This window comes from Thunnus thynnus, chromosome 19, assembly GCF_963924715.1.
Source record: "Thunnus thynnus chromosome 19, fThuThy2.1, whole genome shotgun sequence".
Classification (NCBI taxonomy): domain Eukaryota; kingdom Metazoa; phylum Chordata; class Actinopteri; order Scombriformes; family Scombridae; genus Thunnus; species Thunnus thynnus.
The window spans coordinates 3,801,424-3,820,082 of NC_089535.1; the positions used below are offsets into that span (position 1 = coordinate 3,801,424).

The 18,659-nt window shown below is 40.2% G+C and overlaps 2 protein-coding genes across 2 annotated transcripts; one reads left to right on the plus strand and one right to left on the minus strand.

The window, feature by feature from the left end:
- Positions 1 to 5,181: 5,181 nt before the first annotated feature.
- Positions 5,182 to 6,717, plus strand: cldn5b (claudin 5b). The gene has a single exon (XM_067574415.1). It carries the CDS (start codon positions 5,303 to 5,305, stop codon positions 5,948 to 5,950), a length of 648 nt encoding a protein of 215 aa, XP_067430516.1. The 5' UTR covers positions 5,182 to 5,302; the 3' UTR covers positions 5,951 to 6,717.
- Positions 6,718 to 9,243: 2,526 nt separating this feature from the next.
- acads (acyl-CoA dehydrogenase short chain) lies at positions 9,244 to 17,361 on the minus strand. The gene is made up of 10 exons (XM_067574233.1): positions 17,218 to 17,361; positions 15,073 to 15,233; positions 14,839 to 14,988; positions 14,614 to 14,725; positions 12,702 to 12,853; positions 12,421 to 12,591; positions 11,720 to 11,857; positions 10,623 to 10,718; positions 10,487 to 10,543; positions 9,244 to 10,395 (listed from the first exon to the last, which is right to left on the minus strand). Exons 1-10 carry the CDS (start codon positions 17,243 to 17,245, stop codon positions 10,243 to 10,245), a joined length of 1,218 nt encoding a protein of 405 aa, XP_067430334.1. The 5' UTR covers positions 17,246 to 17,361; the 3' UTR covers positions 9,244 to 10,242.
- Positions 17,362 to 18,659: the final 1,298 nt, after the last annotated feature.

The following is an 18,659-nucleotide window of genomic DNA, read 5'->3' on the forward strand; positions in this document are numbered from 1 at the left end:
CTGCCATCACGTCAACATCTGTCAGTCAGCTTCACACACACACACACACACACACACACACACCAAAAAACCAGGAAAACACAATCAAACACAACCGAGTCAGAAGACAAAAGAGTTCAAAAATTCTGCACAAACGGATTTACTTTCACTTATCTCAAGTACACTCAGTGCACATATTGAATCATTTCCTGTAAATACTAATTACATAATGAGTATTACTAATATGTTGCATGGGACAGAAGTCTGGAATCACTTTGAAAGTGTGCAGATCCTTTAATCAGCGCTGTTTTGTGCTGCGAAAACATAACATTTTAATTTGTAATGAAACACGGGTATGTTGAACATCTAGCTGATTTGATACACAAAAAGAAGGAATTTGATGCTAAAAAGACTGTAAATGTGTCAGATATCCACTTGTTATGACTAACTCAGACTGCTGAAGCTGAATAGAAGCTTCACAGAGACTTTTAAATGACTGTGTGGACACACTGTGGATTTTGGCCTCCATCACTTACACTGAAAGCACATTTGAAGGATCTTTTAATATCCAGTATGAACAGGAGGAATGATTACAGCGAGGAAAACCTCTTTCACGGATAATACGGACACCTTAATGATGTTTTAAGACACACTTGAAAAATGGCGAACCTGTCCTTTAAGTCTCAAAGAGAACTGAAAGTAAATGTAGCGTTTAATCATGTTTGTGTTGGATTTCATCACAGAATGTTTATGGAGGGAAACATGATTGTAAAAAACACATTTTTTTAGATCAACACATTTGCACCTTTTAGCTGCATCACTGTCTAGTTCTGCTTTTACACATGATGAGCTTTAAAACGTATCTTCTGAGTTTTTATTATATAATTACAGTTATTACTAAGTTAAGTTGGGGTTTATGGTAAGATGGGAGTATGATGGGCTAAGCTGAAAAGAAGTGAGTGAAATTAAAGGGGACATTTTCTGCTTTTTGTGTTATGATGTTAAACATGGTCAAAGTTGAACGTATGTAGAAATGCTGCCTGCAAGTCAAAAGTCAGGGCTTCAACCTGTTCTGAACGCTTTGATTGCAAAGTTACCGCTTCTTCCTCCTCGACTGTTGCCAACAAACAGCCGTGCATTCTGTAGCCTTGGTTGCTAAGGAGGTTGCTAAGGTGTTTCCATGCATTGTTTGCGTTGTTTCCGTTGCATATTTCGGGCTCTATGTACGGATGGATTTGAAAAATTGACATTTGGAGTAAAGAAGGAGAAACAGAAGTGAAATCCTGCTACTATAGTTTGTTTACGTAGCCTCCTGAAGCTTCTGAAGCTGACCAATCAGAACAGAGTGGGCTCATCAGGAGGGCGGGGCTTAAGGAGACAGGAGCTACAACGGCCTGTTTCAGACAGAGGCTGAACTGAGGGGCTGCATTAAGAGCCAGTAGAAGATAAATAAGGAATTTTTAACTGGAAATCATGCAAATATCTTCCAGTAGAGCCCCAGAATATAAATATAGAGCTGGAAATGTGCAGGATACGTCTCCTTCAAGTGAAGTGGAGCTGAGCTGAGTTGTGTTGAGTTAAAGGAAAGAAAGGTGGAGTCAGGTTTCAGCAGCTTTACAGACGGTAAATCTCAGTGCTTCTGCATCAGAACTGTAGGAGCTGGAAGTATGTTGGTGTGACTGTAAACACTCAGCCATAGAGCGAGAAGAGGAAGCATCTGGCCCTCTGAGGACATGCATGGAGCCATGAACTCACAACACACACACACACACATACACACATACTGTTTCTCGACTGTAATTAAGATCAGTGTTCTTGTGTTATTGAGGCCGCAGGAACACAATTTTCATGACCTACTCACCTACTACGTGACATCATGACTTATTCTCCTAACGAGCTTTCCAGAAGGAGTCCTGATTGTGTTTTGCTGCAGGAATGTTGTTTGTCAGCATGTTGACGTCCACACTGGACCAACACCTGCTACCTCTGTCCTCAATCTGAACACGCTGTCACGAATTTGGCACCAAAATATTTACTTACTATATAATATATTTTTATATGAACTCAAACATACTTTAAGGGATTATTTTCAGTGCTCCACATCCGGACAAATATTTATAGTACGGCTCAAATTTGTGGTTATTTAAGTCTTTATCTTGGCAACACAGCTCTTCCTCCACCCTGTTAGTGTTTATCTGCAGTGGCATCCACCATCCACCATTCAACCCTCCCCCGACCCCCCCCCCCCCCCCCCCCCCCCCCCCCCCCGACCCCCCGACCCCCAATCTGCAACCCAGATACCAGCTCACTGATTCAGCCCTCTCAGTCAATGTATGAGACATGGAGCAACTTCATGACTAAAACCAAAAAAATGAGATTATGCATTCTCAATGTTCGCAGGGTAATTAGAGTAGGTGTGGTCCAGCTCTTATCAACACGCATCACTTTCTCTGCAGTAAACAGACACACTAACCTCTGTCCCACATCCTATTTTCAGACTTTCAACAACTCTCCAGCATAAATAGGTCAAAGGTTTCTGCGTTATCTAATTTAAATTCTGAACAAGCGAGTTTTGTTTTTTTTTACAATATCTTTGAAGATTTTACAGTCCGTCTGAGGTGTTAGTGCCTCTACTTACTGGAAACCAGTCTGTCCCAGGAGCTTGTTAGCCTGTTCTGTGATTGGTCGTCATGGTTGTTCACTTTAAACTCGACTAAGAGAAAAAGTTTAGTCGAACTGTTTAATTATAAGACCTCAACCACAGATGTTGAATTTGAATGCAGGATCGTTTACACAGAACTTTGAAATAAAACTGTGGGATTGACGGTACTGTTTGATACATGATGTACTGTTTTACTGAGGTGTAAAGCTGGTGAATAAAACATAGTGTACTAGAGAAATACAGGAGCTGTGTGATGCCTTTTAATTTTGAATGACTTGTATTGAAGTTGACAGTTTTGTAAGTATTAAACAGATAACTGTGAAACTTGCTGAACATATTAAAGGTCTCTAGAGGATCAATTCTGACGACTTTGATGATCCTTTAAACTTTTCATTGATGGCCACCATCAGGTCAATATTTTAATTTGCTAAATATTTTGGTGCAAATTCCTGCAAAACTAACGACTTTCCCATCAGTCTCAGCTGTATTTTGAGTTTATGCTAATTAGCAAAATAAGACAGTGAACTTGGTAAATATTAAACCTGCTAAACATCAGCATTGTGAGCATGTTAGCATGCTGATGTTAGCAGTTAGCTCAGAGCACCACTGAATAGCCCTAAAGCCTCACAGAGCAGCTAGCATGGCTGTAGACTCTGTAGATTTATGGCCCTTACAAGAGGACTGCGCCAAAGTGTTACACCGATAAAATGAAGCAAAATCAGTATCACTGAAGTTTACGTGTTTGCGCTCATGCAACAGGTATTTTAAGGCGTTCCTGTTCAGAGGCGCAAAATACAAGAGGAGGGAATGAAAATTCATGCAAATATCTGCTCCATTACTTTCTAGACACACGGAGCATGCGTTAAAACAGCCGGTATCAAGTTTTAAAGGACCAGTGTGTCGGATGTAGTGGCATCTAGTGGTGAGATTGCAGATTGCAACCAACCGAATGCCCTCCTCCTCCCCTTCCAAGCGTGTACAAGAACCTACGATGGCCCGCAAAACTCATGAAAACGCTAACAAAAACACGATTCTTATTTTCAGGTGATTAAACAGTCCGTTCCGCTAGATGCCACTAAATTCTACATACTGCACCTTTAATTAGCAGCACTTTATGCAGATCATATGAACTGTGGCTCATTTACGTTTGCAGTTTTAATAAAAACCACTTTAAAATGAAAAATTTCAACTCATAATTTGTGCTGCTGACAGTAATTTGTGACAGGATTGATAAAATCCTTCGTAGGATTGTTGAGTTTGTCTCTCATGTGTAGAAGTGCGACAATAAATCACTAGCGTGCACTTTCATGAAACTACATTAAATTGATAATAAATAATTTATTTCAAACTTGGAGTTTTCCTACTTTTTTCATTTTAATTCTCAAGGTTGGGTGTGACCTCATTCAAAGTTTGAACAGGAAGTAGCTGACGGCCCAGCATGCTCTGCTTCTGGCGGTTTCAGCGTCTCTCTCATCAGATTGCTGACTTTGCAGCGGCTCGTATAGGATGTGCGTACGTCAGGTCAACTCGGGCTGTATGTCTGACTGAGAGTCCACTTAAAGAACAAAAACATAAAGAGAGTTGAGGGCACTTTTCATCGACACAGTCAGACTACAATGCAAGCGGATCAACATGGTCGCCTTGTCCTCTGCAGGATGGAGAGCATCCTGTGTGCCTCTGTGTGTATATTTAAGCCAAAAGAAAAAAAAAATAAAAGTGTTAAAATGTCGGTCAAAGCAACAGAAAACCACCCTGGAAGGGTAGAGAGTTTAAAAATCTTTGTCCCAGTTTCATGAGAGGTGTCAAAAGTCTAAATATAAAAACATAGAGACTGAAATATCCAACAATAACTCCAGTTTATAAACTCTAAACCATTGATGTAACTGCTCTATCATTTCCTGCTTATTTCCTAAATACTCAGATATAAAATAAATAACTGTATCTCAGATATTTGTCTCTATTTTCACTGATAGCAATTTTAATCATTTCCAAGAAACTTTCTGGAAAAGTTTTGAGAAATAACGGACTCCTAACGTAAAGATATTCTGCATCGTTACATAAACAGGCCTGATTTATTCTTTGGAACATATTTTAAAAGAATCCTAATATTTGTGTATTTGGAGGCAGGATGTGACTGTTGGTCCAACAGGATGTGCAAATATCACAACATCTGTTTCTTTGCAGTAACATCTGAGTTTGTATTTAGTGTTAAACAGATATATTTGCATATTTACATTAATATTGAGTCAAAAGATAAAGTTGAAATTCTACTAAACTCCACGTTTGTGTCTCCTCATGGAGCCTGAGACTGGTTTTCTTGTCACTCTGCCCCGCAGACTGAATCACAGGAAGACTCCACACATCTGGTGCGCTCCAGCTCCAACTGGTAAACACAATCTCACCACCAGTGCGCGCGTGCGCGAGATGCTGATGCTGTTTGCTGCTCCTGTAGAAACCTCATTGGCTGAGACAAAGATTCATCCAGTGCTGATTGGCTCAAAGTTTGTCCGTTTTGTTTTGATGGTGGTCCCATAAATGAAAAGCCTCAGAGCGCAGAGACTCACAGCGCGCAGAGAGCTTCAAGACGAGCCAGCTGAGAGAAGAAACCTTCAATAAGACCCTTTATTTCTGAAATAAGGAGTATCAGGTCTACAGAGAGCCATGCTTGCTGCGTGTCTGGAGTTCCTCGGCTTGGGGATGTGCGTCACGGGCTCCCTGCTGGTGATGGTCGCCTGCGGGCTGCCGATGTGGAAGGTGACCGCCTTCATCGACTCCAACATCGTGGTGGCTCAGACCATCTGGGACGGTCTGTGGATGTCCTGCGTGGTGCAGAGCACCGGCCAGATGCAGTGCAAAGTCCACGACTCGGTGCTGGCCCTGACGCAAGACCTGCAGACGGCTCGCGCCCTCACGGTGGTCTCCGCCGTGCTGGGGGTCGTCGCCCTCACGGTGACCATCGCCGGTGCGCAGTGCACCAACTGCATCAAGGATGAGACGGTGAAGGCTAGAGTGGTGAACGCCGGAGGGGTCATCTACATCGTGAGCGGGCTGTTCGTGCTGGTGCCGCTCTGCTGGATGGCCAACAACATCATCGTGGACTTCCACGACCCGCATTTGCCTCCGTCCAAGAAGAGAGAGATCGGCGCGGCGATCTACATCGGCTGGGCGGCCACCGCGCTGCTGCTGTTCGGCGGGACCCTGCTGTGCTGCTCCTTCTCCTCGGTGGTCAGAGGCACATATCCCATCAAATACGCCCCCACCAAGACCATCACAGCCAACGGAGAGTTTGACAAGAAGCATTATGTATAAACTGAAAGTCCTCTTTTATAACTTAAGGACTTTTTTATTTGAGGCACAACTTTCACCACAACTTCAACCAAACTGATGTTAAAGTTTGAAGTGATGTGAAGCCAAAAGACGCTGAGCCTTCACACATCAGTGACACTTTTTGGTTTGATGCTCAGAAGACATGATAAGCACATTGTGGCTGTAACTGTTGTACATGAAAGTGTAAAATATGGGTTTATTTTATGGGGCATCTGCATGGTTAAAACACTGGATTGAATGTAATTTTTTTTTTAATGTTTGTGCAGAAACTAAGTTTATTTAAACTCCTGATGGGTTTAAATCTGCTTTGAATTCCTCATAAAGCCACTTGAAGTGAAGTCTGAGGAGATAATCTGCACACTCAGTGGTTCATAAATAAAAAATCCATTAAGAGATTCATTAGACGTAGAAATCTGAAGTGTTTGTTCATATTGTAATCATGTCATTGTGCCGGCTGTCTGTCTATTTGTGTCTATGTGTGACCTCTGAAAAGCTGCACAGCTTCATTGTAAATAGTTTTTTGTCTTCTTCCTCTCTGCCAGTGAACTAATTTTGCATATGAGATTAGTTCCCACAGTGAACATGCAGCAGACAGCGAGGCCCATTCAGTCCAATGTGCGCTCATGTTGTGATCAAAGGAGGGAATTTGCATTTGAATACATGTACAGTGTTTTGTATTTCCTGTCATTTTTTTTCTAGTCTTTTAACAGAAATACTTTTCTAATAAAGTGGAAAAAACAACCATTAAACTGTCTGTCCTTGTTATTTATGAACTGTTAGGCCTATATCAAATATTTAAAGATGACACACGTGCATGATCACTATAAATAAGTAGGCTACGTTGGCACATATGCATCAACATTAATGAGCAGGAAGGTCATCAGTGAGCAGAAAACACAATATAATATTATTTTTTGCACGTGTACTTGTTTGCATGTGAAATAAAAGGAAACAGAGCCAGTTAATGACGTCAAAATAATCAAGAGTGTGGTTCACACACCCTGATGGAGCTCTAAATGACTGGTGTGGACCTTCACTAAATGGCCAAAGAGGCCGACGCCGGGAGCATGCAAGGCCGGTTTTAACAATGCAGCCGGGCCAGACTATCGTCATGATCAGCACAATCAGCAGGGTGCAACTTAAAGCGTCAGGAAGCTTGGCCTAGATCTGCACACAGCGGAGCAATCAGTGCCCTTGGCTCACGTGGATTGACGAGGAGACGAGCGTGCACGATGCACAAACAACACACATCAACAACAACACAAAGAAGCTGGTGATTCACTGATTTCAGGGACACACATCCTCAGGCTGGGAGATCCCCCCGCAGGAGGAACAACAGTCTCATGTTGTTTCACTAGAACCAGGATTAGAGGATACGGCTGCTAAATTGCTGTTTTTTTCTTATTATGAGCAAATCTCATGTTTGGATCCAAACCAACAATGAATTAATCTACTGACAAGTATTATGTGTGTATCTAAAGTCTGATATATCTTATTTCTCTGTGCTGAAGACCTCCGCTGTTGCAAAAAAACTGTTAAAAACACGTCAGTGAGTCACATCGCTGCACTGGGTGACATGTTCCTGCATCATGAAGAGTTTAGTCATGTTAGTTTGTTTAGAAATGACTCCAAAGACTAATAACAGCATCATGTTTTCACTCTCTAGAGAGTAGTTCTGTGTAAGGCAGACGCTACTGAGCATGTGCAGGAACACGGTTCAGGACTTTGGTTGAACATCTCGCTCAAAAACAAAAAAAATCAAATTGGATTCTTGTACCAGAACAGTTTGTTCCTCTTTTCAACACATGAACAGTCTATTATAGCGTCCATATTGGATTAATGAGACGTCATGTGTGATTAAACCTCTGGACACCATCTTCCACAGCTGACCAGTGTCTCCAGTTATAAAGTCTTGATATCTAAGTTATTTAACATCTTTAGTTGAACTCACAGAGCAGGTCGGCTTTAAAAGCTCCTCATACAAACTGAACTGGTTTCCAGTACTACGCACCTCACTACTGGAACGAACTGCAACACAGTTTAATATTAGAGACGCTTGTTCCTCTGAGGGACTTTAAAGTTTTACCAGCTGCTGTTTTTCATGTTTGTGACTGTTTTAAGTTGTGAGTATGATGATTGTCTTCCCTGAATAAATAAAGATTAATAATATTTAAACAGAATTCTAATGTAGTTTGTTTAAATTGAGCTAATTTTAACACTGAACACTATTTAATGATGACAATTCATCATATTTTATAAGATAATCAAATGTTTTATATGTAAACTGTAAGTCAGATAAATGAAGTGGATAAAGTAGTGTAAAATAGAAATACTCAAGTTAAGTACAAGTACCTCAAAATTGTGCTTTAGTGCACTATTTGACTGATCGTCACCACAGCAGATGCAATAAAATCTGTAATTTCTCAATATGATCGACAGGAAGTGTGTTTTTATTATCATTTGCACGCAATAAATTACAATAAAATATGTACATTGGAGGCACAAGAGGTCTGTGAAAAACATCAACAACAGAGTAGATTAATTTCATTTCATTACAGCCTCTTACAGTCTCTGATTCATTCACAGATTTTAACCTCAAACTGCTTTCAGCTTCTCTAACAAACCGACATGAAACCAGTTAATGATTCAAGTATAAACTCTGACTGGGTTAGTCAAACTGGAGTCAGCAACTGAAAAAAAAGAGTGTAAATGAGATTTTAATGCAGCGTTTCCTGATCATAATGATGATAATGATGATGATGATGATGATCAGTCCGTGTGAAGCAGAAATGGGTCAAGAAACATGAAGGCACCACGTCGCCCCCTGCTGGTGAAACTTCTCTCATAAAGTGTTCAATATTTCTTTGCAGGAAGCAAACAACTGATTAAAAAAAACAACAAAAGAAGGACAGGACAACAACTCATCTTCTTAAAGGGCCAGTTCACCCAAAATCATATTAAAAAAAACACCAACAACTTTGGGAATCTGGAAATTGATTCTTTCGGCTCATCTGTTTGACAAAATAATCCGTTTACAGTCTTTTTGGAGCTTTGACACTGAACGTTGGCTTTGGACGTAAATGATGAGCTGCTGAAAAGTCCAATATGGACACAAACAGTAAGAAAACCTTGAGTCGGGATTGTTTTGTCAAACAAACAAAAAAAAAAAAACTGTTTATTTTGTAAAAAGTAGCAACTAAACAAACATTTTATGGACTATTCAGAGTAAAATTGGATATTTCTGAAAGGACAGTTGCTTTTTTTTTTATGACTCAATCATATTTTTTTAAGTTCTTCTTCATCTTCTGAGCAGCAGGAAATAAATCTCACAACCTTAGACACATAAAACCAAAACTACCTACGTGGAGAGACGACGCTGTTAAGAGTTAGAGCAGAGGTTTCAAACTGGGAGAGAAACGTGCTAAAAAAAACAAAACAAGAGGAAGTTACTTATTGAGGTTTGGCTGCATGATTATGCCGTTTCTGCTTTATTAAGATATAATAAGGCGTTGCGGTGCAGCTCTGCAGGCTCGTTTATTTGTAACCGCTGTGAAACTATCAGAAAATAACAGCTTTCTCTCTCCATTCACTCTCTAGCTCGATCGACCAGCGTCTGTGTCTCTCTCTCTCTCTTTCTCGCCGCCGTTAGCAGCCTCAACACGTCGCCCTCGTTAGAATGAAGAGGAAGGACTGGCGTATTTCACCGCAACACCCGATTTGCTGTGAACTCAACCTCGTCACCACCATCAGCAGCGGTAATATGGAGGCGATTTAAATACCATAAAACCCATAAAGAGGTTTTGATTTGATACAGTTGATTCAGCAGAGTTTTAATGGAGCGGACTGGTTTTAATGAGACGGAGAGTGTTAGTACTGCAGTTTATAGTTTCTCTGATTTCAACTATCTTTAAATTCTAATATATTATAAACACTACTAGAGGTAAGAGTTATTTATATTTTATTTGGGTGATTTGACCCTTTAAACTGTCAACATACGGACGTCGTCTTAAGGCAGCGGAGGCGGGCGGGTGTGAAACTGTGACGTTATTCCTGAATGCCCTTCTGGAGACGTTGGAGGTAATAATGGACGAGTAGATTCAGTTCAATCCTGTAGTGTGATCTCTGATCTGTCGCCTGTTGCCCAAAAAAAAAAAAAAAACAAACATATAAAAGCTGCACGTCAGCTGACATCTCGTTGCTTCTTTATCGTTACGGATGAGGTGATGATGTGACGCGTATCTGGGATTATGTTCGTATTGTACCAACAGGTGTGTCTACTGCTGGTATTCCTTCAGTAACTGGCCGGCGATCACCAGTCTCTGGATCTCACTGGTGCCCTCGTAGATCTCTGTGATGCGAGCGTCGCGGTAGTGCCTCTCGGCGGGCATGTCCGCCACATAACCCATCCCACCCAGGACCTGGATCGCCTGATTGGAAGAACAAACAAACAGAATTTAAAATAAATGCTGTGGAGGAGGTTTTATTCAGTGTTTTTTAACTGTTTTGTTGGTTTCTGACCTGATGTGAGCAGAACGTGGCGGCTTCAGACGCTGACAGTTTGGCCATGGCTGCTTCCTGCAGGAGAACGAGGGACGACGGTTGAGTCTTAAACTTGTCAATAATGTGAAACTTGCTGCGTCAGAGGATACTCTACCTTAGAGAAAGGTTTCTTGGCGTCTCGAAGAAGAGCAGCCTTCCAGGTGAGCAGACGAGCGCTTTCGAGGGCCACGGCCATGTCAGCCAGCTTGAACTAGAAGATGAAACAAGTAGTGAACACAACTCTGACACATCATCAGCTTTTTTTTTTACAGATTCTTCTCTGAAAATGACGCTATGAGAGCGCTGAGAGTGAACCAGAACAGTAAAGTTGCAGTCGGACAGATAAACAATGAGCTGAAACTCACTATAAAGCTCCGTAAAGCCGAGAGGAGCTGCAGAGTCGCTGATAATCCTCTGTAGGTTCATCACTTGTTATGAAAAATATGGATTATAGCTGCTTTAGGCAAAAGAAACATTTTCTGTTTCCACATTTTCAAACGTGAGGATTTGCTGCTTTCAAATCATTGTAAACTGTTGGATGTCATCTTTGGCTCTGTGATGGGGCTCTGCAGTGATTTCATAAAGTTAGAGGACTCACAAAATAATAATAGAAGAAAAAAAAAAAAAAAAAGACTTATTAGTAGGGATGCACGATATTATCAGCACGTCATCGGTATCGGCCGATAAAAGCTCTAAAATGAAATATCAGCATCGGCAAATTCTGCCGATTATGAGAGGCTGATTTGTTGCCTGACTGTGCTTCCCTCCATGGACTGTCTCACCCTGACGGTCCCGGTGTTTCCTCTGCAGACTCCACTTCACTCAGCTGCCCGTCAGACCTGCTGTGCTTCCCTCCGGTAATGCTCCAGCTAACGTTAGCCCCAGCCAACCAGAGCACCGAGCCCCGATCCTGTCTGTCTAATAAACTCAATGAAAACTCTACTGCTGCACCAACTTGGCAGGTTCATTAAAGTTTTAATGCTGAGCTCCTGAACTCCAGTCTTCCTAAGTTCTTCCTTCATATATTGTCTTTCTTGATCATACTTAGTACACTCTATGCCTGCATGCATAATAGTCTCCTCAGCCAGCTGGAAAAAATATGTGCATATATCGGCACCGGCAATCAGCCACAATGAGTTGGAAATATCGGCAGATCAGATATTGGCAAAAATTCCAATATTGTGCATACCTACTGATCAGTGCTCGTGTTACCTGTATGGCTTGCAGTTTGCCGATCGGGGCTCCGAATGCGGTGCGTTTGTGTGCGTAGTCTGCAGCGCAGTCCAGAGCAGCCTGAGCGATACCGAGAGCCTGAGCCGCGATACCGATCCGCCCACTGTCCAGAGTTTGCTGTGTGAGAGACAGACGACACGTTTCCTTATTTAAAGTTTTGTACAGGTGTAATGAAGCCGGATGTGTCTGTGAACTTTCTAACTCGTGTGTGTGTGTGATTAAAGCTTGTATTTAATTAATAAGCAGCTCCCACCGACAGCCTCAACTTCTCTCTAGAGATATTAAGTCCTGTTAGCACTATTTAGCTAAAGTAGCTAACGTTAGCTTGAGTGTGCACACCTCGCTACGTCCATCTTTACGTACAGGCTGGTCTGAGTTTGTGCTGGAGGAAACAAACATCTGCCAAATGCAATATAACGACTGATACATGAGCCAAACATTTATATTTTCTTTCCAAATAAATTCAATCACAGCGCTCAATAAATAAAATGATCCTTCTCCTCTTTACTCGCTCCGAAACCTTTGATTAAATTGCACCAGAATCTAATTATGTTTTTAGTGTTTTCTACTGGAGAAACTGTACAAGTATCTTGACGTCGTGTCATCTGCTAAACAGTGAGATATAAGTGGGTGGATGATGTCAGGATCCGTGTAAAGCAGCTCCAGCGTGTTTTTAGTACCATGGCGATTTTGAATCCGGCGCCGCGGGGTCCCAGCATGTTGCCCAGCGGTATCCTGCAGTCCTCCAGGATGATGTTGGCGGTGGACGAAGCTCTGATGCCCAATTTATCTTCCTTCTTCCCCAGAGAAAGCCCCGGGTACGGCATGGGGATGAGGAACGCGCTGATGCCCTGCAGACACGGAGGAGAGAAGCAAGTTTGAGGAAATAAAAAAACAAAAGCAGCAGACAGGTGATGGTGATCTGTGAGTGTGACAACGTGCAGCGGCGGCGGCGTCCTGCCTTGTGTTTGAGCTTCTTGTCCGTGGTGGCGAACACGATGGTGGCGGAGGCGTCCCAGCTGTTGGTGATCCAGGCTTTGGTTCCGTTCAGCACCCACTCGTCTCCCTCCTGACGCGCTACCGTAGAGGCCGCGCCCGCGTCGCTGCCGTTACCTGAACATCCAAAATAAAATCTTATTAATCACAAGAAGAGGATTTAGACGCATCTGTATCGTCACAACATTTCATCACTAAATGACCCAAACTCAACTCTCTAGCTTTGTTCTCAAAGTGAAAAACCAGATAAACTTTCTTCAGTTTGAGCTCTTTCACCTGCAGCTTGATGGACGTAAACTTACTAAACGTCTTTTAACATTTCAGTACCATTAATACTGTGATTATTGTATTTATCTTGGCCTTATTGTTTATTGTATTATTATACATGACTGCATGTGTTCAAATATGGTTATAATCAGTGTTGATCAGTTGTGTTGCAGGTATTCCTCCACCAGGGTACGGAAGCCAGGAGAGGCCAAACGCAGGTTAATGTTCATTTTCAGCTTTTTAATGAACATCTTGCAATCAATTAATTTGAATGTTTTTCATCTGTTTGTTATCACTGTATTCAAAGAGTTTAAAGTTTTATATCCAGTTACTGTACGTCCTGAACTTTATTTACTATCATACACTGATTTAAACACATCAACTTAATAATAATAATAATAATAATAATAATAACGTCTCGTCACATTGATATACTTTTATAATCTCACTTCCCAGAGCTCTGCTACGTTTGCATTATCTCCCTTTTATATTCTATGTACAAACTATACAACCTGTTAATACCTTTAATCTGTTTAATTACAGTTAATTAAATTTCATTCTTGTTTGTTTGCATCTTCTGTCTATACACTGTTTGTCTGTATCAGTTTATTTTGTAAATCTGTATATTTTTCTTACCTCTCAAGGCCTTTACACACTGGACGCCATTTTTTCGTGCGATTAATTCGCACATCAATATATTTTTTTGAACTGTTGTTTGTGTCATGAGAACTTTCACATTACGAGGCGAAAAAGCGATTTTTTTCAGAACGAGGTCGATTTTTCTGAGTTTTTACACAGCGAATAAAAGCATCAACCAATCACAAAGCGTAATCTGCACACACAGCTGTTTCTGGGTGTTGAGTATCCTGCTGTATGTTTTGAACTTATTGACCGTATCTATATTGATTGATCAGCTCCAGGTCTGTCTGTGAGCACTGCAGGCAGACAGGTAGGTATCATATGAATCATCATCATGTATTTATAAATACAAACACTGTGGATTTCTTCTCGTGGAGCCGACATGCAAACTGTTTAGGTTCAGTAACTTCCTGCTGTCAGTCAGCCTGGTGAAGGCAGTTTGTCCAGCGGCTGCTTCTGAGGACAGAGACACTGAACGCAGGTCGGACATCATCATCATCATCATCATCATCATCATCATCATCATCATCATCATCGGAGGATGATGTCAACATCCTCCTGTGATGATGATGATCTTGTCCTTCTTCTCCTCACTCGACAAAAGAAGAGGGGAGCGTTATATGCGTTCAATCCATACTGGCTCCGACCTGCGTTCAGCGTCTCATGTCCTCAGTAGCAGCCGCTGACTGACGGCAGAACGAGTCGTCGCAAATTCACATGGCTGCCGGTGTGAATAGTTTTGATGTGAACTATTTGCAGGCGATTATTTCGCAATTTTGTGTCAATTATTTGCGTCGCTGTGTTTGTGTAAAAGGCCTTCAGATGAATCTATTTATCTTGTTTTTTCCCCTTTACTTTTATTCTTTATCTAGCTTTAATTTATCTATTTATTTTGAGTTTTTGGCTTTAATGTATATTTTTATCTTGTGTTTTAGGTGCACACATGTGTGTGTGTGAGGTGTTTTATTTACCGGGCTCACTGAGGGAGAAGCAGCCCACTTTGTCTCCGCTGGTGAACGGCGTGATCCACTGCTGCTTCTGTTCTTCTGAACCAAACTTCAGTATGGGTCCGATGTACAGAGACTACGAGCAGAACCACAGAGAGCAGAGCGAGAAAAATTAATGAACACACCGGCTGCTGAACTAATCACAACGTTTGATCAGATTATAATAAAGCTTAGAGTTCCTCCACACACGTTGTTAACAGAGACCACGACTCCGGTGCTGGCGCAGCCTCTGCTGATCTCCTCTATAGCCAGACTGTACGCCAGATAGTCCATCCCAGCTCCGCCCAGTTCCTCCGGTACCTCCATGGCCATCACCCCCATTGCACCCAGCTCCTGAATCTGGACAGACAGTAACGTGAAACATAAACCATCTCCTTGGTTCTCATGTGGTTTGTCAGACACCGGACTGCGGCGTTTACGTACCTGTTTGGCAGGGAAAGTATGTTCTTTGTCTAGTTTGGCAGCGATGGGGGTCAGTTCTCTGTCAGCGAAGTCTCTGCAGGTCTGTCTCAGGATCTGATGAGTCTCTGGTAACTCTGCCAGCTGCGACAGACTCCGACATCCACTCAGACACAAGCCCAGAGCTGAGAGAGAGAAATAAACAGGTCGGGTTAGTCGTTTGGTCTTTAAAAGGACAGTAAATGGTGATAAATGTTGATCACAGTTTCCCAAACTGACCGACAACACAAAGATACTCAGTTTAATGTCATAGAGGAGTAAAGACACCAGAAAATATTTGTATTTAAGCAGAGAAATTTGGCATTTTTCCTAAAAAATTACTTGAACGATGATTTGATCATCAAAATATCGTAGTTGGTGATTAATTTTCCATCAATCGACCAATCGTTGCAGCTCAACATTCCTCTACGGATGTTAACGTCAGTCATTCGATCACTTTAACCCAGACTGAATTATCTCAACAACTACTGAACGGACTGACATACAATGTTGTTCAGACGTTCATGATCCACAGAGGATAAATCTCACTGACTTCAGGTTGACAGTTTTGGTTTTTAGTGAAATATCTCACAGTGACGTCTTCAGTTTTTTCTGATTAACAGTCTAAAATGTTAAAATATGCAATTAACTGTCATATGTGACAAAGAAACAGCAAATCTTCACATTTGAGCAGCTGGAACCATCAAATATTTTGGTTTATTTACTTGAAAAATGAGGATTAACTAATCATTGCAGCTCCAAATGAATGTTTAATGAAGTATAAATACTGGGAAGGAAGATTTCTATTTATAATTTTCAGGTTATAAAAAGTAATCCAGCTTATTGCATTTTCACTTAAGAAAAAACACAGATGGTGTTGTTGATTGATTCCTTATTATTCTTCATAAAACTGCACTGATGACTCTGTTACAGGATGCAGTTTGTACAGTGTGAGTATTGTTTCTTTACAGGTGATCGACTGGTTTGAGTCACTGCTGAACAATGAGACCCGGCTGCAGCTGCACAGACACCAACAGTTAGCCAGAAGTGACACATGATGTTGTTACGGGTGTTATGATACGTTATGATTCACAAAGTTCACGGTGAGATTTGATCTGTTGTGATGAGGTCAGGATGTGATACACTGACAGGACGGTGGAAATAAGAAGAAGTGGAGAGAAAGTGCTGAAACTGGATGATAAAACTGATATTTTACCAACATTATGATTATGAAACCAGATAAGACGTGTTGTTAATCTTCGTCTAGGTTCAGAAATTTTTACATAAAACTGCTCCTCCTCTGCTAGAGGTACCGTTTCACATGTCTATGAGTTGTTAACAGCTCCACCAAATAGTGATTTTATGCTTCACTATTAATAATCTAATGATGTCAGATATAATAATATATCAGTCAGAGGGACCAAACCACTACTTTTACTGCAATACTCATAATACTTATGTACTTCTACTGCAGTAGGATCCTTTCTGCAAGACTTGTACTTGTAATGGAGTATTTTTACTTTACTGTATTGATACTTTAACTTGAGTAAAGAGTTTTTCCTCCACTACTAGCTGTTTATTCTGCTGCAGTACATTAACTTCATTCTGTCTTTGAAGGCAACACCTGCTCACCGGTTAGCTTTCTGTTATTTAGGTGAAAGGTCATCCTCATCATCAGTAACCTTTGGCTCACACTGAGAGTTTTAAAAACACCTCAAGGACACAAACATAAATGTGAAACTATTTGGCAACACGCTTATGTAATTTTTCTCTTCGAAAATGACCTGTTTTAGTGTTATAATCGCAGCTAGCCGACTAACTTATAACCTTATGTAGCCGAGAAGCTAACAGCAACTTCTATGACACATGACCGCGTATTAAGTCAAAGCTGGCAAATATTTCTATTATATTTACTCTCATGTTATCAATTAAAGTGTTACATCGATTAATGAGTTTGCTAGTTTAGTCTAGCAATGTGCACATAGGTTAACTCACTGGTTAGCGTTACGTAGCAAGCTAAGCTAACAGGTATTTCCAGTACACGTAGCTAATATAAAGCTAATAACCGGGTCAGATATGTTTCCTAATATAATCTTTACTTGTTTAGATTGTTTCTCTTGATGTACTCACCTTTCCTTGCTTTGAAAAGTGCAGCCATGGTTCTTTTCTCTGTGCTTGATGTTCAAATGTCTGCTGGTAGCTAGGTGTTATGAAGCACACTGCTGCCTTTACGTGCTGTCGGAATTATTAACCGCGTTACGAGATGGAGGCACAGTGTGTGTGGCATTTTACCTTAAAATATTAAACATTTAGAGATAAATAATATTCAAATAAGGTATCAGCCACGAGTTAAAAGTGTTTTTCTCATGTTATGTTGTTACAGATTCGATTTTGTCGTGTGATATCAAAATGAACAAACTCTCAACGAAACGATATTACAACTTCCGAGCATGGATAAAGAGAATTTCAAGGATCAGTGAAGGCAGCATGTGGCCTAGTTTAACATGACGTGACGTAAACTCACTAAATGTATTTAATCGTCATTTCCACCGTTATAAAATGAAATATTTTTATACAGTCTATGTTATAAACACACTTTTAAATTTTCTGTTACACATGTTATAGTATATTTTAAGTATAAAGACACTTAAGACTGACTTTATTGTAAATGTGATGATTATAATGGGAACGCTTTTTTAAAAAATCACAAGTGTCTTTTCCTTCATGATTTTATAAACTTTTATAAACTTCTAAAATGTCTTTAAAACAAAGAGTATATGCACGATTCATTATTAAACTATATTATTATTATATACTATATATACAGTATATATTATAATATTCCATTGTTGAAAATATTTAAAATGCAATTTGTATTTATTTCATTGTATTATGTTTATTTATTTGTTCGTATTTTTTTTTTTATTGTGATTGTCCTTTTTATTTTGTATTTTCTTTCACAAGACTTGACTGTAATTTCAATTTATAATGTTTAACAACTAGTCTGTGGTGAAATGAAAATTGTTTTGATTAATAAGGTCTTATTTAAAAATACACTCTGTCATTCAATTAAATCAATGTCTCTTAATGAATTTCAAACTCAGCCAAAAGATTATGCAGCAAATTTTTTAACACAATCCGAATGGTGCAGTCAGACTCCTAAATGCAAAGACAGCATAATACCATCCTCAGGCTACAGTTACATGTATATTGGTAAAGATTGTCCATTTATAAATCACATAGCAACCAATAAATGTATTGTGAACATTATCCTTAGACTCTCTAACTGCTCTGAAAATAAATATTGGAAACAGTCTCGGCTGTTAATATGAAAATATACGGTATGTATTAACAAACAGGTCAAATAAGTTTCTTTTAAAGTAATGTATAAATATGTTACACGATGAAAATGTTTTATTTATGTGTTCTTTTTGTGAAAGAAGTGATGAAACTCTATTACTACTACACTACTACTCTACTATTTAACTGCAAAATAAGAAACCTGCAAGGACCAAAATTATTTTTAAAGCCCATGAAATTATTGACTGAAATTATTTGAATGTTTTTATTTT